The 21,728-nt window shown below is 41.2% G+C and overlaps 1 protein-coding gene across 2 annotated transcripts in view; it reads left to right on the top strand.

Annotated features, from left to right (window-relative positions):
• plxnb1a (plexin b1a) overlaps positions 1-21,565 on the top strand; it is a 60,434-nt gene extending 38,869 nt beyond the window's left edge. Inside the window, exons 11-38 of one of the 2 annotated variants that reach the window (XM_046396984.1) lie at positions 949-1,728; positions 2,873-2,971; positions 3,725-3,847; positions 4,631-4,724; positions 4,861-5,030; positions 5,873-6,024; positions 6,117-6,222; positions 7,658-7,794; positions 7,900-8,073; positions 9,053-9,287; positions 9,382-9,624; positions 9,796-9,966; positions 10,493-10,641; positions 10,820-10,920; positions 11,012-11,229; positions 11,463-11,641; positions 11,752-11,818; positions 12,564-12,710; positions 13,056-13,230; positions 13,331-13,434; positions 13,594-13,678; positions 14,549-14,721; positions 15,897-16,057; positions 16,363-16,510; positions 16,814-16,878; positions 17,907-17,982; positions 18,193-18,267; positions 19,118-21,565. In XM_046396984.1, the coding sequence (XP_046252940.1) occupies positions 949-1,728; positions 2,873-2,971; positions 3,725-3,847; positions 4,631-4,724; positions 4,861-5,030; positions 5,873-6,024; positions 6,117-6,222; positions 7,658-7,794; positions 7,900-8,073; positions 9,053-9,287; positions 9,382-9,624; positions 9,796-9,966; positions 10,493-10,641; positions 10,820-10,920; positions 11,012-11,229; positions 11,463-11,641; positions 11,752-11,818; positions 12,564-12,710; positions 13,056-13,230; positions 13,331-13,434; positions 13,594-13,678; positions 14,549-14,721; positions 15,897-16,057; positions 16,363-16,510; positions 16,814-16,878; positions 17,907-17,982; positions 18,193-18,267; positions 19,118-19,222 (4,512 nt within the window). In that variant the 3' untranslated portion in view covers positions 19,223-21,565. The remainder of the gene's footprint in view (positions 1-948; positions 1,729-2,872; positions 2,972-3,724; positions 3,848-4,630; positions 4,725-4,860; positions 5,031-5,872; positions 6,025-6,116; positions 6,223-7,657; positions 7,795-7,899; positions 8,074-9,052; positions 9,288-9,381; positions 9,625-9,795; positions 9,967-10,492; positions 10,642-10,819; positions 10,921-11,011; positions 11,230-11,462; positions 11,642-11,751; positions 11,819-12,563; positions 12,711-13,055; positions 13,231-13,330; positions 13,435-13,593; positions 13,679-14,548; positions 14,722-15,896; positions 16,058-16,362; positions 16,511-16,813; positions 16,879-17,906; positions 17,983-18,192; positions 18,268-19,117) is intronic. The other variant, XM_046396985.1, reaches the window with a different exon arrangement.
• The last annotated feature ends 163 nt before the right edge of the window (positions 21,566-21,728 follow it).

The following is a 21,728-nucleotide window of genomic DNA, read 5'->3' as shown; positions in this document are numbered from 1 at the left end:
TAAAGGCAATGATATATCTGAATGGTGGTTTTGAGCAACTGTATTGAACTGCACTGAGAGGTATTTTTATTACCTGTCCACCTCATCACTGTGGACACTATATAACAGAAACACCTCACAGTATGCACGATCCAGGCTTCATGAGGGTAGAATTTTTCACAGGACTATTGTAGTAGAATGTGTTAGTTTTAGCTGGGTGTACCGAGGTAAAAATAGTTATAATTTATATTATATGTTATAATTAATAGTTAATATTTAAGGCAGTGGTGGAAGAATTATTGAGATCATTTACTAAAACTTAGGGTGCAGGACTTTTTTCATGTAAATGGACATCTGTTGCATTCATGGAAACAAAAGTTCCACACTGCAGATTTAAATAAAAGTATTAATGCCACACTACAGAAATACAAAAGTAAAGTAAAGTAAAAGTAAAAGTCCTGCATGCAAAACCTTACTTTTGAAAAGTATGTGATGTAATCAGCAAAATCTACAACTACTTACTTGTGCAGTAAAATTTTCCACATCAGTGTGTTGCTATTATATCTGATGTTTTTGGATTAATATTACTGCTGAATCAATAGTTCAAATTTGTAATTGAGTACAATATTGAGTAAATATACTTTCCACCACATTCCACTTCTGTTTAAAGGAAAACACTGGGTGGAATGTAAACTTAAAAGCACTAGGTTTGTTTTTCTGAGATTTTATCATACTGCTCCGTGCTACGTGCCGTACATACTGTATCAGTCTGTGTTTGGTGTACTTTTCTGTTTGTTTTCTGTTTGTCTTTTTACCGCAGATTTTATAAAAAAATCTTAGTGTCACTCATAAGTTGCTTCTGAATGTGTTTGCGTGCGCTTTTATTTTATCCTAATTTTGTCTCCCACCTGCCTTTTTTCTTGTTTTCTCCTTATGCTGCTTGTTCACTCATGTTACTCCACCGTCAAGTTCAAACCGCCAACACCCACCATCCCACCACCCACCAGAACAACCACCCCTATACCTCCTACTGTTCGGCCTGCTACAACAAAAACACTCATTACAACAACAACAACACAGAAACCACCCTCAGTGACACCTTCCCCCACCACAGCAGCTGTCCCTTCAACTGCCACTTCAGTGACACCACACACCACCCCTAATGCTGAATCCACTTCGCCCCTTACTGCGGCCACCACTTCCCCCTTTGTCAGGATCTTCACCCAGGCCACCACCATTAACACTGATGTCGCCACCGCAGGCGGGTCCCTCTCTGATGTGGAGGAGGTGACAGAGGGAATTCGTAGCACTATACAAGGTTTTTCAGAGGACGTGGACGGAGAAGCCCTGGGTATCGCCGATGAAACTCCCCGCACTACAACGCCCGGCAGCGCTGGCGGCCAGGTAGACTCTGACATGAGATTTTTAGAGCCATCTGGCCAAGCGGTGGGCTCTTCTTCTGGTTCAAGCACAACCACGTCCAGTGAAGTGGCCCTTTTATTAAACTTTTCTGTCAGTAACGACGAGGAAGCCGTTCTTCTGACCAGCTCTGAAGACAGTGACTCACCTCCATGGCTGAATGAGTGGGAGAAGCCGGAAGGAGGGACTCACCCTGCAACAGGTTCATCTGTTGCTGGCTCCAGCAAGAAGTCATTCATCTATACACAATCACCTAAAACAGTTATTGACCCCAATTCTGAATCTGCGACAAACTACCAATCAGATTCTTCTACTGACTCTTATTTTCTGGTGAGTGCAGAAGCCACGTGTGCAGCTAGTATAGGATCTGTACTGTTGCTCCAGTCACCATGAACAACTGCTTCTATGGAAAGTTTGACATTTTGGGAAAAGTTGTTTCAAGATTATTTCCAGGCTTTAATCAGCAGTCAGGTAATAACTATGGTCTACATTCTACAACAGTGGAAACAATGTGAATATTACACTTGTACCGCAGTTATCTTTATCAGCTCTCTTGTCTACGAGAAAGGCAAGTGACTGACACAAAATCAATGTAATCTCGGCTGAGAGGATGGAACTGAGAAATTCAAGGCACTGATCTGACCGGTCGTATTGACTGGTCTACCCTTTCCATATCATATCTGTTCACCTCACTCAGTGCTAGCTGCAGATAATAATAGTTCGCTCATTTACAACATATATTTTCTTCTACGAGCTAAGGAAAGTTGCCATCCCTGATCATGACATAAGTTCTTTTTCTCCCCTCCCTGTGTTTTACTTGCATGTCCAATGTTTCATTGTTGTTTACAGTTGTCTTTTGTTCTCATTGTCTGGTCTAGTTGTCAGCTGTAAGGTGGGATCTGAAAATCCTCATGTCTTATTCAGTGTCCAAATCCTTAGGTTATGTTTATAAACTGTATGACCAACAGGCTGTGAAACATCTCAGAAATTTCTCCATTCAGCCAGACATAGTTTTGGTGGATGGGAGGAAAATTCAGTTTTCCCAAATTCGTAATACTGTCAGTAATGTTGTGGTCAGGCTCTCAGTTCCAGTTCCAGTAAACAGCAACAGTTCAGTGAAATTCTTCTCATGTTGTAGCATGACATCACCCTATGCACTAGGGTCTATACAAAATTTTCTGTACACCAAGAATGGAGGAACATGAGTGATCGGCAGAGAGCCCTGATCTGAACATATTTGGTATGAACTGGAACATGAGCCAGCCTTAACAGGGTAACAGACTTATACCATAATTTCAAACATCTAGTGGAAGTCTGTTTCTGAGTCTTGGCAGTGGGGAGCAACCACACTGAACTTGTTATCATGAAACATGTTGTTTACATAGACACATAATGTTGGCCATTTTGAGTAGGATCAAAGTGTAGTTTTATAAAGTACAAGAGCGTTTTGTAATGGTTAATATTGTGTCATCAGGAATGTCCGTGTGTGGAGAGAGTTCAGGATTCCTCTCTCCTCCCTGTCAACGTTGAGAGGAAAGTGACGCTGGTGGGACAACACCTAAACCTGTTTCAGGTAAAATAACCATCCGTAGGGTCAACACCCCCCAGCCTTCGTGGGAAGAGTGAGACTGTATCAAAGCTGTGCTAATGCAGGTTATTCAAATGATCTTTGAATATGAAAATATAGACCCACCATTTGTCTTCACCTAAAAAGTTCAAGGCTGGGCTTTGTTTCATTTTAGTATCAGTGAACAAGTCTTAAAAGAACAGTTCACCCAAAAATTAAGATTCATTAGTAATCTGATGGAAAATCAGGTGAATATTTTACTGTTTATAAGAATACAAAGGCTCATACTGAGCCATTAGGGTAAAGAAGTAAGTAAAACAAATTTCAGATATTGATATGTAGGCCAGTATTCTTTTTTTATATACATGAACAGAATATATCTATAAACATGCATTTTTTTTGCTGTGATATAAAGGAGGCAGTGTATTTTACAATTATACAATCAACTTTATTGTCCAAAATGAAATCAGTGACCTGAAACAATAAACTCCATTCGGAATTTAATAATTATCAATTACTGCATGCACCCTTTTCAGCATGTGCAACATATCGGACAACATATATGCCAAAACCAAAGCATCTGTTATTATTTACAACATGTATCTGCTGTTTTCCTTCCTGAAATTGAAATTGTACAAATATCAGCTTTTACACTCAGTTTATACCACATAGTAACCCTCCTCCAATGATAGGTAAAAATTATCTTATTTTGTAATGTGTGTGTCTGTGTACCAAAATGTGTGTGGTGTGTACCCTTAGGATGAGAGTTTGGACTACGAGTGTGTGCTGGACATTGAGAATAAGTCAGTGGTGGTGGATGCCTCCGTAGAGCCGGATGCCACACAACCATCAGTCTTCTTTATCACCTGCCAGCCCCACCAGGTCAGAAGTAATCTCATTTATTATCTCACATGTTTAAGACTGGAAATAGTCGTGTCTTGCCTTTTTTTTAATGCTTTTTTTTAATGCTTTTTTTAAAAGCTTTCAACAATTGTATTTCTACCATTAAAATATAATATCTAAACAAACAACAATTACAGTTACGTTTGCATCCATCGCATATTAAAAGACTCAGCTAATATGCATCTCCAGTGTGGGTGGTGTTTTAATCTGATGTGACAGTTTAACGGTGCTACTAAAATCAGCAAACAGCCCCACAGCTGACTCAGATGTCACCAAAGTGATTGGTGCACAGAAATATGTAACATAACACATGTTGTTGACTTCAAAGCAGAGAAAAAAACAGGAACAGAAATCCACTAATCTGTGATGTGAAAGAACCAAAAGCTTTTCAAACTCTAGCAGAATATTATAGAGCCACCATTGTTTAGCATCAATACAACACTTCATCAACTTTCACTGTCTTGACCTGATGGAACCGCATCCACCTGGTCTGTAAGCAGTCTAAATCACTATAAATCAACAAAAATAAAGGTCATAATCAACACCAAGAACCCAGTAGCATGCCCTATTAACAGAAGTCAATATACTGTCATTTCCTGATGGTGTACTTCTGTGTTTCCATGAGTGTTTTTCATTCGCTGTCATAACCAGATAATTTGTCTCATACTTTATAGCACGTGAGCGTGCACAACATGAGCTCGTATACCATATCACAAGTCGTGCTTATGCTGGTTTGACTCTTAATTGCTGTCCTTGTTTCAGTATGGCTATTCTGCCTTGATGGAGGAATACGCAGCCATGATTAACGTGAGGAGGAAAAGCAACTTCCACATCGACAGCGCTGACGATCTGTACGGTGAGGATTGTTCATAGTGTGTGTGTGTGTGTGTGGGAGATGTGGGACAATCTGATTACGTACGCTTTGTGTAGTCTCTTTCACATTAAAATAATGTAATTTCCTCACTGACTTCTGTTTCCCTGCCTTGTTTCAGTGACTCTGTTCAACTGTTCAGTGGGGCGACAGGACTGCAGCCGGTGTCGTACTGCCGACCCCAAGTATGGTTGTGTTTGGTGTGGCGGTGCTGCAAGCTCTCGTTGTGTGTACCAGGACTCCTGCACCGATGAGGTCCAAGACACCTGTCCCGCACCTGTCATTCACTATGTAAGAATTTTTTACAATCTTTTGAACACTTTTGCTCTGTGAAAGGAAGCATGTTGGACAAATGAAGAAAGGTTTAAAATGATAAAGAATTTTTGAGATGGAAAATGTCACTGTCTTATATATAGATAAGATATGAGGTTTTGTTTGGTCTCTTGAGGACTTGTTTTACAGTATGGTCACTTTAGTGTAACTGACTGGATGTAGACTGTGTAAGCCTCACATTGGGCACTTATTTCAGGAATGATTCCTTTGTTTCTTCAGGGATTTTAGCAATTTTAATGCCAGGACTTGCCTCCCATGTGCAAAACAAGTTCCCTTTGACACTATTATGCAGGGACACTATCATTGCATCGTGGGTTTAGCACCACCCAAAACAGTTAGTGATGACATGATTCATTATTACTCATATTCCAAGAAATATGTGGCCAGAGTGTTTATCTGCTTTACCAGACTGATAATAGGTGCAGCCAGACCTTTCTCTGGCTCTGACATGCTGCTGTGGAGATATTTTTAAACTTAGAAAGTCTTGTTGTCCCAAATCGAACTGATAAAAAAAAAATTGTATCGAAACATATTTACCTGTCAGCTTTTCACGAAGCTGATAGATGAATACAAATACAACTCCAGCAAACTGCTCGAGTTAAAGTTGAATCACTTTGAACCCATTCAGAAATCTGCTTTTTCACCTTTGTTAAGTTGTCTGTGAAAATTCATATGCTTTGTATGTTATTATGTATCATTCCATGCTTAACAGACACTCACTTTAATGTGACACTGTCATGATATCTCAGGCCTCGTGTCAGAATGAGACAGCATACAGATTTCGTCCTGTTGTGTTTCAGTTGGACCCAGTGTCCGGCCCCATAGAAGGAGGGACAGTGGTTACTATTTCAGGTTCTAACCTCGGCCAGCGAGCCCAAGACATCCAGAACTCAGTCACAGTAGCTGGGGTCCCCTGCAGTGTCATCCACAGCAGATATGAAGTCTCCTCAAGGCAAGTCATCAGTACACCTGAACACAACTGCTAGTGAAATGAACCTTTTATTTCCATCTTTTATAGCTGTGTGCTATGTCTTTTTCTTGTAGGATAGTGTGTGAGACTACAAGAAGTGGACGTGAGAAAAGTGGCCAGGCCTCAGTCAAAGTGAGGGGAGGAGGTCTCGGACTGTCGGCTCAGATCTTCAGCTTCCAGGTATATGCAGTGACAGTCGTTATGTTCCCGTGCAGCAAGAAACCAGGTTGCTCAGAGAAATCATGAAACCTTGGTCATATTCAGAGTTCAGAGTGAGAACACAATTAATGTCTGATTTTTACATTCTAGTTTTACACTTTTAACTTCACACCCAAACATTTCTTTCATTTTCAAGTTCATCGTCTTCAGATGAGACAAACACGTTACAGTCAAGTGACTTAAAGTGGAAACAGACTCCCCCCCCCCTCTCAGTGTTTCCATGTGGTATTGTTGTTGGCACTGCTGTCACAAAGACAAGATCAGTTTCTGTTTTTCTACAAAGCAGCAGCTACTACAACACAGGACAGAAACTGGAGTTTAATCAGTCATTTAGTCTGTAAGGGCCACAGCACAGCTGATAGAACTGATACCAGGCTGCTGACCTGCCTGGATCTGTCAGCTTTCATTTTCCTGGGAGTTTTCATGCCCAGTGGCAGACACAAATCCTTAGTGAAAGTGAGGTTTCATTGGTCTGTAGTCGTTACATTGTGCAGTTAGCATTTACTTCATAGTATATGAAAGCAAAAAACTTGTCTGTTTCCAGTGTAAGTGCATGTGAACCCAATGAATATGTACAGAAACTCCTGCTGCACACTTTCAGCAAGCCTGCTTTGGGTTTTGTAATTATGCTGAAGCAAGTGAACAAGGATTTAGAAAACAAAGACATCTCTGGGGTATTTTCACACCCAGTTCACAAGCAGCAGTTACTTTGAGTTCTTGCATGTTTCCCCCCCTGAGTTTGGTTCAGTAGCATATATGAGAACACAGTAATCAGTCTTGGGTGTGGACCAAAACAGACTCTTCAAGACCTCTCTGGGGGGAGTTTCGTGCTGTTTTTTGTAACCTAATGCTGAAGTGCCTCATGTGCAGAATGTGATACAAAAGCGATCTGTCAGTGATTCCGTATGGCTTCAGGAAGCAACAACGATGATTGGTTGTAACCATCCACAGTAAATGTTTAATGTCCATGTTTGTTTATCCATGAAAATCAAAGCGCTTTCCCACAGAAGATTTCTGACCAATTAAAGACACGACAGCTCCCTGCTCCCAGCTTTTGTTAATTAGGCTTCACTTGTAATTGTGCCTTGTGAAATGTAAGTGAACCACTGCAGCACAATAAAGTAATAACATGTCTCCTCATTTACATTATAGTAAAAGGAGGTAGGGTTGACAACAGCCCTAATTAATTGGCCCAAGTGACAAGCAAATTAATTGTTTTACTAGCTGGCAGTGAGGCAGGCTTCTAGTGTTTCCCAGAATGCCCCTGTCTCTTTTATCTTCCCAATAAATCATCCACTTGCTATCGGATTATTGATTATACTTCTTTCCCACTCTGCGCTTCTTTGCATCTCTTCCTTTATCTTTCTTCTTTTTCTCCTTGCCTCTCCATCAACAGGATCCTACGCTAAGCAGCATCTTTCCCCGAAGAGGGCCCAAGGCAGGGGGCTCGTCTCTCACCATCAGAGGCCGGAGCCTGAGGACCGGACACCCGAGTGAAGTCAGCGTCTTAATTGGAGGAGTGCCATGTACGGTGTAAGTGTCGCTAATTGGCCATGACATCAAGAGTTCCAAAAACACGCTTTGTCTTTGTGGAAATGTACTGATTTGCTGAAATGTAAAATCTCTGCATCTGTTCAGGCTAAACATCCAGGAGGATCAGATCAGCTGTCTGACCCGAGGCAGCAACAGAACAGGAGAACACAGCATCACTGTGCGGTTTGGTGGGGCAGAGCGCCACCTACAGGGTTTGGTGTATCATTACACCCCAAACCCCAACATCACAATGGCTGCTCCATCCAAAAGCTTTCTCAGGTGGCTGTCAGTCTCAACAAAGCAATTTTTAGATATGTATTTAGATAGACTTGCATTGTGTAATTGCAACAGCTCTACCTCAAGCTTGTGGCCTGGTTAAAAGTGAAGGTAGATATTAGGCAGTAATCTCTTTTAAGACTCAGTTCAAAGAAATTCAAAGGCCAGAAAACCTCTACTTGTACATCGACTAAGGTGTTGAAGAGGCTAAAAGGTTAGTGTAATAAATCAGGATCCTTATTGGTTTGTTGAAAGATTAGGTTCTGTGGATGCTTCAGTGTGAAAAATCCTCCATATGTGATGTACACTTTTCACTTGCAATAATCCTGCACTGTACGACACTTTGTCCAAGCAGACAATTGTAAAAGTCACCTGCTGTCAGTTCAGCTGATGACTGCCGTTCTCACATCGGAAGGACATGTCCTGGTGTTTCTATGGACAAATAGACCTAAATGGGCTTATAATCCCACATCTGGCCCAGGAAATAAAGATACTAATTTATGGAGCTGATGATAATATAACATACATATTGCTACAAATTTAAATTTTTATTTTTCTGTACTTTTAACTTATCTCTTGAGAGGTGTGTCTATAGACACAATATATATATATATATAACATAGATATATATATATATTTATCTCTAAAATTGTTAGTAGAAATTTGATCACTGATCAATATTCTCATATTCCAATGTCTCCTCTGCAACCAGTATTTAAACTTCAGCAGCAGAAAATACTTTCTTTTGTGCTCCATTGCTTTCCAGACACAAAAACAGCCCAGCAGCAGACTGTCTCATCAGATGAACTGCTGCTGCGCACAATTACATCTGTTGTCTTAGTAAATACTCCACTAAATGGAAAGATTGCAGTGACGTGAAACAGTAATTTTTCCCACACTTCGTAAACATGCCAGTCTGTCAGTTTTTAAATCTTAACATTAAATGGACTGATTTCTTCTGTCCCTCTGCTTTCCCCTATAGTGGAGGCAGAATCATCCGAGTCTCTGGTCAGAACCTGGATGTGGTCCAAGAGCCCAAAATGAGGGTCACCCTGAGTCCTCCTGACACTCTCCCCCCGAGGAGGCGAAGGAGCATCGACAGGAAGGGTGAAGGATTACTGAACAGAGGACAGGAGCATCGGAGTCCACTGAAGAGATGGAGGAGGATCGTCCCAGAGGCGACCTGTCCCGAGGGCACAGTCTGTCAGATCAAACAGGTAACTTTATGTGATCATACAGAAGAACAGATGTACTCATCTAATGTCATCTACTTATTTAGAACTGAACTAATTTACGTATGTTCTCCTCCAGTACGAGTCTCGCTGCACCGTGAACAGCTCCTCCCTCATCTCGTGTCCGACTCCAACGGTAGGTCCAGAGGCCAGGAGGGCCAGGGTCAAAGTTCACTTCCTGATGGACAGCCTCCATTTTGACTTCAACACCGTAGGGAGCGAGGCCTTCAGCTATGAGCCCAACCCGCAGCTCTACCCACTGAACCAGAATGACCCCAGCAAACCGTATCACCACAAACCGGGCAGCATCATCTCTGTTGAGGTGGGTGCCTTTAAAGAAGCCGACACTACTCCAAATTATGCTAAAGAAATGACCCCAGCCAGTCTGCAGGCTTCAGAACAGCTTTGAAAACTAGCAACCTCAGTAACACAACACTGAATTTCCCACATGTATGGTAAATATTGCAGATTAACTCTAAGTCATCTTCTGTAGGGAGAGAACCTGGATCTGGCCATCTACAAGCATGAGGTGGAGGCTCGCATAGGGGATGGGGTGTGTTCGGTGAAGACCCTGACCCACAACCACTTGTACTGTGAGCCACCGGCCCAGCAGCCCTCAGCCAGCAACAAGCAGGACGGCATGGACAGTCTGCCTGAGTTCACAGTGAGTAAATGAAATTCTGTAAACATTCACATTCGGTGTGGCTCAGCTGCAGCCCGAGACTCTGGTAAGGTGAAGAGGGAGGAGAATTTGGTCCCGTGTCCACATAGCACACATTGTGAGTGACAGCTTCTTTTTTCAAGTGTTCCAAATGAGGAGAGACCTTACGTAGCAGCATGCAGCCACCTAAAAAAAGGAACTCTTCTCTCTGAGGGCTCCGCCTTTTATGTGCGGCCACTTTGAGTGCTTAGAGTTAAAAATATCTGAACTTTTCACAAATCACTGGGGTCAACCACTGACATTCTGTATATCCAGATGGACAATATACCAGAGTGAAGCCAAAATGTCTTAGATACAAGCACTGCCATCTTGCTAGAGCCAACACTGCTTGGACACAGGCTCTGAGGATTTAGAAGTAATTCAGAGGAATCATTATACCAGTTTTCAAACATGTTCAACTTGATCACTATGGCCACAATGATAGTTTTCTTTCTTTCTCTTTTAAAACATCTCTAATTGTTCTTTCCAGGTGAAAATGGGGAATCTGAACTTCTCTCTGGGCAGAGTACAGTACGACAGCCAGGCCCAGTCAACATTTCCTCTAGAGGCTCAAGTGGGAGTCGGGGTGGGAGCCTCCATCGTGGCTCTCATTGTGCTCATCATAGTCCTCATTTACAGGTAAACATGTACAGCACTTAGTTATTTCACTTTTATTACACTAATTTACCTTATTGTCCCCAAAAGGCTGGAATGTGCAGTAACAGCATGATTTTCAGTACATGAAATTGCTTTTTATAACGAGAGTTGCTTTATGTCTTTACTTCAATGTTCTCTGTGCTGTGTTGTTAATTGTCAGGAGGAAGAGCAAACAGGCCATGAGGGACTATAAGAAGGTGCAGATCCAGCTGGAGAACTTGGAGACCAGTGTTAGAGATCGTTGTAAGAAGGAGTTCACAGGTACGATCCAACGCACTCTGTTTCTAACTCTTAAAAAATGTCATCAGGCCAGTCCCAAAGAACAATCTTTGTTCCCTTTCTCCTCCCTCAGACCTGATGACAGAGATGATGGATATGTCCAGTGATTTGGTGGGTTCAGGAATTCCCTTCCTGGATTACCGGGCGTATGCCGAGCGCATTTTCTTCCCAGGCCACCAGGAGTCGCCACTGAGACGAGATCTGGATGTTCCTGAGAGTCGGAGGCAGACTGTAGAGCAAGGGCTGGTTCAGCTGTCCAATCTGCTCAACAGTAAACTCTTTCTCACCAAGGTCAGCCAGCAGGGTTATGTTTTTTCAAATAGGAGCAAGTTATTAAATAAAGGGTTTGTTTTAAAGAATGTTGCTGATGTGTGGGTGAGTACTGAGTAGCCATTTATAACCACATTACACCCTGGGAGCAATTTTGTTACTGGGAAATATCTTTATTGTTTGGAAACTATAATACATTTTCTGTTATTGTTCCCTGTATTCTTCACATGTTTTTATCCCCGTTGTCCCACCAGTTTATTCACACTCTGGAGGTCCAACGGACATTCTCCCCAAGGGACAGGGCTTATGTGGCCTCTCTGCTCACTGTAGCCCTGCATGGTAAACTGGAGTATTTCACAGACATCCTGAAGACGCTGCTTAATGATCTAGTGGAACAGTATGTGGCCAAGAACCCCAAGCTGATGCTCAGGAGGTGAGGGTGAAGCCACATGGTCAGTTTAGCAGGTTGTCTTTGGCACTGGGTCACTGGCACTTCCTCCATCAATAAAGTGTTTGCTTACATGCTTGTTTTTCCATCTCCAGAACGGAATCTGTGGTTGAGAAGCTTCTGACAAACTGGATGTCCATTTGTCTGTTCACTTTTCTGAGGGTATGTACGCTGAGGATGTTCCTAATGACTAATTTCCCTGACTTCTATATAGAGATCCTCAATCACATTCTTCAGAAACCAAATTGTACTTTAAAAGCCATTGAAATGTGTGGAAAAGTTAACTGGTGTTGTTGACATTATTAGCAAATGCTCTTTTTTTATATATCAACATTTGAAAAAGAAGATGATACATTTCAGTGCAAATAATGTTCAAATGTGATTTAGATTTGTACAGGAATAAAACAGTAATTAAAGTTCAGTGAGGGTAGTGATATTTAATCAGCTGCTTGTCTAATCACACACATCACTAATGTACGTTAGTATGTTATACCCAACCAGAGATCAGTGAATAAAATTCAATCTGAACTAAAAGCCTTTATTTAGTCATATTGGTTAAAACCCCACCTTATCTGCACCTTTCAGAGTCTTCATGTGCTTACACCTGGTACTCTTGTTGAAAATGAACATTATTACATGTCATAATGAAATGACCAACAGCCCCCAGTTTGAGAATCACTGTTGTAGATGCAACAAAATCGTATAATTTTGTTGATCCAATTTAACAACTGGAAACTGCACTGCAGCCAATACAAATGAAATGCATTTAATTATTTCGGCTTCATTGACACACAGGTAGCCAGTCCGGGCTGCTCAGATGTAAGGGAGGCCACTTGGTCAGGACACTCTTCAGTTAAATCCTGTTGAATTAGGACAATGTTGACCTTCCATGTTTACGCTTGTCCAGGAATCAGCAGGGGAGTCGTTCTACATGTTGTTCAGAGCAATAAAGCACCAGGTGGACAAGGGACCTGTGGACGCTGTGACAGGAAAAGCCAAGTACACGCTGAATGACAACCGGCTGTTGCGTGAAGATGTGGAGTATCGCACACTGGTAAGAACACACATAGACACTGTATACAGCATATTGAAGCAGGCTGCATTAATGTGCTAACCATATTACAGTCAAGGAAGTCCATTATCTACATTACTAAAAACTCTTCCCTTTGCTTTCCATTCTCCTTCTCTTTACTTTTGGTGGCCTTATGTATATGCAGTTGGCATCATTCTTCAAGTAATAATTATACCACAGATAGAATTTAGACGAGCTGACAAATTTTGCTCAGACCAGTATGGACAACTGCACACACTCTAACACTCTAACCCCACCTACTGAAATTCTGCATATTGGTATCACAGCTTTTCCTTCTATAATCAGCCTTCTCATTCATCTGTCCAGACCCTAAATGTTGTGATGCCAGCTGCAGCGGCCAGTGGAGGCGCTCTTACCCAGACGGTACCTGCCAAAGTGTTGGACTGTGACACCATCACCCAAGTGAAGGAGAAACTTGTGGAGCAAATCTGGAAGGGAACCTCCTTTTCCCAGCGACCACACATTGACTCATTACACCTTGGTAATTTTTTTTTTCCCCCCACAATTATAAATTGCCTCACCACTTCTTCTGGTTTGAACAAGCATGGCTCAAGCATTTGTAAACGTTTTTTCCCCTTCAGAGTGGCGTGCAGGTGTTGCAGGTCACCTAATCCTTTCAGATGAGGACCTGACGTCAGTAGTGCAAGGCTCATGGAAGCGCCTTAATACGCTGCAACACTACAAGGTCAGTGCAAGTCATGCAGACACTACCACACACACACACACACACATATCAGCCATGCAGTCTAAAACTGTAAAATTGTCTAGGCTCATAAAAGTCATAAAACTGTCTTAGGCGGTTTTTGCCAGAATGTGAAAGTTGTGATACTACTGTGCGATGCAGGTCCCTGATGGAGCAACGGTGGCCCTCGTCCCCAGGAGCACCAAACATCACCTCCATGACAGCCATGATTACATGCCAGGGGAAAGTAAGTCTTTTTTTGTGGATTTTACACACAGTAGGGACTTAGGGTGTAGGGCGAAAACGTTATTCAGATATGAGCAGCTATGGAAAGGAACTTCTGGTGACTTGCCATGATATGGATTTGCCAAAGTGCAAAGAAAGAGGCCATAGTCTGACACAGCTATGCCTTTTAGTTTAACATTTAACAAGGTTCATCTTCAGTAACTTTGCATCATTGTTTTTGATCAGTTTTATTGTTCAGTGCAGAATGAAGCTTGATTTGTTCACTTGTCACACAGGTGTTGGCTTTACCCCCTGATACTGTATGATATTTAAGCCTTGCAGTACATTTTTAGACTACAGACCAGCTTTACATTCATTTTAGCCATGTCCCATTACATAGACAGCTTCCAGTTTTTAAAGAATAATCATACAGTATTGCCCAATGCAATTCTAACTTGTTCTTTGCCTCCCATTACCACTTTATGTTCAAACAGTTAACACTTTCAAATCGGTCTTAACGTTTTCTTTTGCCTTTTTTGAAGGTACAAAAAAACCCCCCAAAAAATACAAATCAGGCTTCATTATGTGATTCATTTAAGGACATTGTCAAAGTATTACACAATTTAATACATAGTGTGAGTGGCATGGAAAAGTCAGGGCAGTTAAAATCTATGTAACAAGTGCAACATTTTTTAACAATATCATCTGAGTACACACACATGTCCACCTGTCTGTTATGTGTACGTAAGCAGCTGTGACCAGATGTAACTGCTGTGTAAGTGAATGATGATCAGTGCAAATACTCATGCAGTCATGTGTTTGGGATAGCTGAACACAGTCTAAATAACCAGAAGAGGTCGCTGTTTGACTGTATATGCATATGTATGTACAGAGACCCCCATGCTGGATGATGGGGAGGAGGGGGGAGTGCGGCTTTGGCATCTGGTGAAAGCCAGTGAGGAATCGGAGCTGCCCAAGCACAGGAGAGGTAGTCTGAGGGAGAGGGGAGGCGAGAGGGCGAAGGCGATCCCCGAGATCTACCTCACACGACTGCTCTCCATGAAGGTAAAACACGTGGAGGAAGGACGGGCTCACTTTCTCAAATTTCAAAATGAGTCGGACGCATTTTTTCGTGAAATGATCCAAAACAGTGTGTGTTAAAGAGCCACAATATGGCTTAAATAAAACAAAGACTTAAAAAATTTAAGAAAAAAGAAAATAAATGGTAATTATACAATAAATAATGAAAATAAGATCTAACTAAATATATACAGAGAAACGGTGGTTGAAGGTATTGACACTGACGGGTACACTACACACTACTACACTACAAGGGTATGTAAAGTCATCACACAGTAGGTTAGAAGATATCAAGGACATGTTAGAGGAGCCAGGAAAGGGTTCCATAGGTTAGAATATTTGTTCATGAATCTGCTCAAAGAAAATGTTATTTACTCATTTAATGATGAAAAGTGGTAAATCATGAGCCCATTGTGAACAGCTGAAGAGGATCAGACACTGGGAGAGAAACATAGCAAGAGCAGTACAATCTGCCTCTGCTTTCGAGACAAACACGTAGGAGATGAGATACCAAATATGGCCAGCAGGGTGCACGGAGGAACCGATTCAGCAAGACAAGTGGAAAAGAACAAAAAGATTTTAAAACAGAATTTCTTCATTTTTCTGCACGAACAGAACACGTGAATGTGAGTGGCTGGGGTTGATTTGCTGTGGCTGCATGCAGAACTCACTGCTTTTATAACAAGTAAACCCTTGTGGTCGAATGACTGTGAATGTGGCGTCTCCAAAAATACAGCATCCTACATTTCCCATAATACACCATGATAGCATCTTTCATTTGACTCGGCCTGGTCTTTAAAACCACACAAGGTAATATATAACTGCTTCGACAGGCTTACTTTTTTTTTTTCTTTTTAACTGGTGAAAAACAAAGAGTAATACTGACAACCACAAGAACAGTAATACCAACAAAACCATAAACAGTGAGACTGGAAGGCTTTGGGGTGTGGTGTGTGTTAGAATGTGTGTAGCTGCAGAGTGATGTGTATATTTGCATGCAGAGGGGAGAGGAAAGCAGCCACAGTTCCAGCCTGTGGCAGTAATGAGGTTACTGTAAATCAGCAGATAACCTCATGTGTGCTTGACCATGTGAATGTGTGCGTGTAGCTTTGTTAACGCCTGCTTTATTTATCAATTCCATTGTCTCTGCACCGTTTCAGGGAACGCTACAAAAGTTTGTGGATGATTTATTCACCGCAATCCTCAGCACCAGTCGTCCGGTACCTCTGGCTGTCAAGTACTTTTTCGACTTGTTGGACGAGCAGGCTCTGCAGCACAACATCACTGACCCTGAGACCATCCACATCTGGAAGACCAACAGGTGAGTGGCCAGCAAAAGCTTTCAAATGGTTTTGAAGGCAGAAATGGGCCACAAGCCAACTTCTGGTGGGCTGCTATTGGAGCAGAGTCAAAAACATGCTTCAGCCCATACAGAACATGTGGACAGCACTTTATGGCAAGGCTTTAGTATGAACTGATGTTAAGAACTTAAGTGGCTCCGCAAATTATCACTAGAGACACAGACACGTAACTAACTGAACATCCTGTAATCCTGCGTCATCAACACAGGGAAATCAGTGGGTCACTATCAGCATGTGCATCAATTTTTCTTGTCTTGCCAAACAGTTTACCACTGCGCTTCTGGATCAATATCCTCAAGAACCCGCAGTTCATCTTTGACGTGCAGACATCAGACCATGTGGATGCTGTGCTGTCCGTCATTGCCCAGACCTTTATGGATTCCTGTACCATTGCTGACCACAAACTGGGACGGGTGAGCTAATCATGGCCAATATTATGGAACAATCTCAAAAAAATACTCCACTGTGACTATAGGGTGATATTACTGCACTATACAGTAGTACAATACCATGTCTCTCTCTGTGTACATGACTGGGTAGGGACAGTGACAGGAGCATGGGTTCATTTACTGTATGTTTGTTCATCACTATGTGAATAACATATGATATCGTGCAATGGATGTTTTAAGACAAACTGAAATTTGCTAAATGTGTAAAACCAAATAAATATCAGTCATCTCATCTGAGGATGTTCTCCATTTGTCTTCCTTGCACAGGACTCTCCCATCAACAAGTTGCTGTATGCCAGAGACATCCCGCGCTACAAACAGATGGTGGAGAGGTAAGAATATGGCAGCCAGTTGCCCTACTGACCCCAGGCATAAAAAAACAGTGAAGGAGGGAGAGAGTGAGGCCTGGGACAATCTGTCAGTGGCAGACACAGGGTAGACTTGGCCTGCGAGGCTTCCATGCATGGATGGTCTGAGAGCAGACTGCTACACTGCTGTCTGCTGCTCATTAAACCCTGCACATCACACTGGTGATGTATTACAGCTTTGCTACACAGGATTTTTATGTAACATACATGCCTGTTTTACAAGCCTGATTAGTCCTATCTAAATTCAGAATAGCAAATGCTGCAGAAAACTGCATTATATACTCTTTGTTTACATATTTTCGCCCATTGTTATGCTATTGATTCATCCTCTTTTCACATATGAGAGCAGAGACAATGCACACCTTTTTGGGATTTCCACACGATCGTTGACGTCATTGCCTGGTGATTACTAGCTGTGTATTTCAAATTATTAGAACTATCCTGTTCTAGCTCAGTGTTTTATACTGATAAGTGCAAAAATGTGTAATGTGAACGAGGTTGTCCAAAGTGATGAACCCACTGAGAGTCAGCTCGGTCTGCAGCTCAGATCTATAGGCAGAATTTTGGCATCTTTCAGCTGTTTGTTTTGCTTTTACAGCTCTCATTAGAATTGTACCAGACTCCATATGTCCACTAATGTTCGGGTGGGTGTGTGATGCATTGCTGCATTGTAAATAAGTGCAGATTTAAGCTAAAAGGTAATGAAAGTAGAAATTAAACATGTGCCATTGACATAGAAAGGACCTCAACAGCATCCTGACAGCAGACTACACAGAGAACATATACAGTATGTACAGACAAACTGATGTGAAAGGGCCATAAAGCAAACTGAGTAACGGAAAACATGTATGCTGAGCACAATTTAGTAAAGAATAACAGCTGCTCTAAAATGCTACCAAGACGCTTCAGGCACCAGATTTCCTTACATTTCACTGCAGTTCACGCGCTTCCTTTCAAGGCATAACTCAATACTCCTCTCCTTCTCTCTCCAGGTACTACGCAGACATCCGTCAAACCATCTCCGCCAGTGACCAGGAGATGAACTCTGCTCTAGCAGAACTCTCACGTGTATGTTACCAGCTCTTGTTTTCACATTTTGCAAAAATAACTTCTGAACACAGAAATCATTTCAGGACCCGCAAGTTTCCGTCTGGGTGGGTGCCGAACAAGCTGGATGTGGAGTTTGGAATGAAATATGAATGGCAGCCAGTGCAGTTTTTAACAGCCTCCAACCAACTGATTTTTCTTCACGTCTCTATTTTTACTCTCCCAAAACAGAATTATACTGCTGAGGTCAACTGCCTTGTTGCTTTACATGAGCTGTACAAGTACATCAACAAATACTATGATCAAGTGAGTATAAATACACTACAAAATAAGCCTGTGGGGTTGTACAGCTGTTGTGCTCTTCGTTGTGTTTCAAGCAGATACAGGAGAAAAGGCTTTTAGGATGACAACTAACGGGTATCTGTGATGAATGTTTTTCTCTGTACTCGTTATCAGCAACATGTGGGGACAAAGGGACACAATGCTCTTAACATACAGAACCCAGTAACTTTATGTGTAACTTTGCAAAATTTATAACAACTAACCAATGCTGGTTATTGTTAACAACATTTGTAAAATTGTCAAGTGTAGCCTGCTTTTATAAAGTTAGTGTAAATGGTGAAATCTTTTGAAACAGTGTTTTCAAACAGCTGCTAACAGTTGGCAGCTAAGACACATTCAGTCACAGAGTCGACATGCTGGTACAGTGATGCCAGGACGATTTGACACAGCGTTTTTTTTTACATGGGAATTTAAAGGAGTCTGGGGATATTGCAGTTACAAGTTCAGTAATGAGAACTTTTAAACAGATATCAGCTGCGTCCCGGTAAGATGGCCCAAACACGCAACAACAATGACCCAAATGAAAATTAGACATGTGATGTGGTTTCTTCTAATTGCTTCTTCTGCATTCACATCAGTGTTCAGACCTGTCCGCTTTCAGGTGGTGCTCTGATCAGATCACCCGAGACAGATGTTAGTGCCTTGTTACAGGTGCCCCCCAGTGGACGGGTTTACTAAATGATCAGTTACATAGATGGCCCCCAAACCCTATCAACATTTAACTTATGAAAGAACAAAGCTATCGTGATAATTACACAGTTTTTCCTGGGAATTATAATGATTTTCATTTACCTTCCCCGCCGTCTTCTGACAGATTATCACAGCTCTGGAAGAGGACTCCACAGCCCAGAAGATGCAGCTTGGTTACAGGCTCCAACAGATTGCTGCTGCTGTAGAAAACAAAGTCACAGACCTATGACCCCAAGGACCCAATAGATTTTTCTTTTGACCTTGAAGACATGAAGATGACGGAAAAACGTTCCGTCTCCTTGAGGAAAAAAAAAATCTTTTTTAAGACAAAGGAGGACAGCAGAATTTTTTGGCACATGGCGTGATTTTGTTGCTATTTTTGACATACTGATTTTCAGTGAAGGGAGAAATGATCTTCACAGAATCACTGACACTGGCCGTGTTTCTTGTCCTGTATCCAGGAGGTGCAGTAAGACTGCCTTGAGCTTTCCACAGGTCCTAACACTGGGAGTTAAATGACACTGCTGTGAAGGGAAAGAAGAAAAGAGAAAATGTGAAACCAAGTAAATCAAAAGAAAGGAGTTTCCTCTGACATCTCCTCTAAGGATTTCTCTTGTTGAATTCAAACTAAAGGGAGACATAATATGAAAAAAAAAGAGATCTTTTTGTTTTTCCTACATATCTCGGTGGACTTGAAGATTTTCCTGACGAACTGCACAGAACATTCCTACAGATTTACAGCTACACTTATCAGTCTTCTGCTGAGACATGGACGCTGTAGGTGTGCTGGATGAGAACATTGTGAACGAGTGGTAAAAGGGAACAGGAGGTCTTAAGCGTCGACGGCTGTGGAGTTTTCTACCGTGTCGTGTTAAAGTCTTATGTAAGGACAAATGGATGACACTGTTGTGCTATGGAGGCCTGAGCAACCGCTCAGCATGTTTGAAGGATGTTTTTTATCTGCTTCTGCTTCTCCTGAAATCATTTGACCAAGTCTTACTTGATGAAGTTTAATGAGTTTTTATTGGACAGTTTGTTGTTCTGTGTAAACAATTTCCCAGACAAAGTTTTCCCTTCATTTCAAAGCTTCACCTTAGACCTTTTACTGCAGTTTACAGTGGCTGCCTGGCGTAGTGGGATCTTTAAACCAGTGTTTTCTAAGTGTTGATTTAGTACTCTCAAACTGCTTTCTTCTCATGATGACCTACAGCTATTGTGAATGTTCCTTTTCTTAGGTAACATGTGGCATTTGTTTTCTATTACCTAAGACAATTTGACAGAGGTACTGACAGCTGACTCATTACCTGATCCGTCCTCAAGAAAACCGTGGAAGGAGAATCTTGTACTCAACTTCAACTACATTAGACAATAGCCATAACAGTTTGTAATTTGTGTGAAAAAGACGATCCTTTCACTAGAGAAAGTCCAAGCCTGACTTATATAAATATATGAATAATTCACAAAGAAGTGAGTAATAATAATGAATAATGAATTCTATGTTTTTTATTTTCTGTTTTACTGCCAGCAACATTTGTTTCTGTTCAGCAGGATGTTTATATGTGAGGTTCTGTTGAAGGATTGTAAATCCTGAGGTGACTTTAACATGAATAATGTGGAATTCAGCTATGACATTTATATAGTCTTTTTCATATATGTGCATTTTATTGATTTATTTAAATTCCTTTGTCCAATTTTTGGGTTATTCTTTCTTGAATTTAAGTCAGGTTTGATCTTCCATATTTCTAAGATGTTTTGGCTATTTTCTATACTGTCTTTTCTGTATTTGGATTTACACACAACCAGACGGAAGTTGGACTTTGCAGCCTTTTTCACGCAAACATATCACGCTGACCAAACAGCTGTGCCCTGATTTTAAGCTTTAATTTGCATTTCTGTCATTGGTGTGGATGCCAGATTATGACAGTATTAGGACAGAGCACTTGTTTATCTTCCTTTTCTCTCAAGACTTAAATCAGACAGCATGATTAACGAACAAAGGTGCTCGTGTTCCCTGTTGCTCTGTGAGGCCACATGTGAAAGTCTTTTACTAGTTTTATCCAATTTAATTTATTTTTAATTTATTTTAATGCTTATTTTAGTTGATATTTGACATATAAAATAATTGTGCTTATACCCCTCTTTTTTTTTTTTTTTGAGTCTTTGTCATTTTTGTACCTTATGGTATTTCTTTTTACATCCTTTGATTTACAGCCAAAATGGTTGTGAGAAGTTCAGTGGTGAGAACAAAATCAAATTCACAGCCAGCTGTCATGACATTCTGATACAATTTCAATATCTCCTTTTTATTTTACATCTATTTTAGGGGCAGTAGGGAAAATCATTTTTAATGTTACAAACAGTTATTCTGTACATTCACTATTCTTTGCCATGCGCATTAGTGTTGCCTGTGGCTAACTTGTGTATTCAAAGCTCCATTCTGATGTTTTACTGTTTTCCTGTAGATACATACTGCTCTGAAATAATCCAGACTTTAGTGTTATCTGACTAATTAATAGGATGAACCTAACAACAACTTAATGTGATGCAATAAAGTGGTCCCACAGTTAGTGAATGTCTGAAGTTATGTAAATACTACTTTACTACTTTTTATATGCTAAGGAAATTGTTGATTGATGTTCCTGTCCTACAGGGTGATGAAATGTGAAATCTGTGAACTGTAGCACCCGCTGCCATGTGTTTTTCTGTCGGTGCCTGCTAAACTGAGGACAAGCAGG

The sequence above is a fragment of the Scatophagus argus genome, chromosome 8 (assembly GCF_020382885.2).
Source record: "Scatophagus argus isolate fScaArg1 chromosome 8, fScaArg1.pri, whole genome shotgun sequence".
NCBI lineage: Eukaryota > Metazoa > Chordata > Actinopteri > Scatophagidae > Scatophagus > Scatophagus argus.
This window is presented reverse-complemented; position numbering and strand designations above follow the sequence as displayed.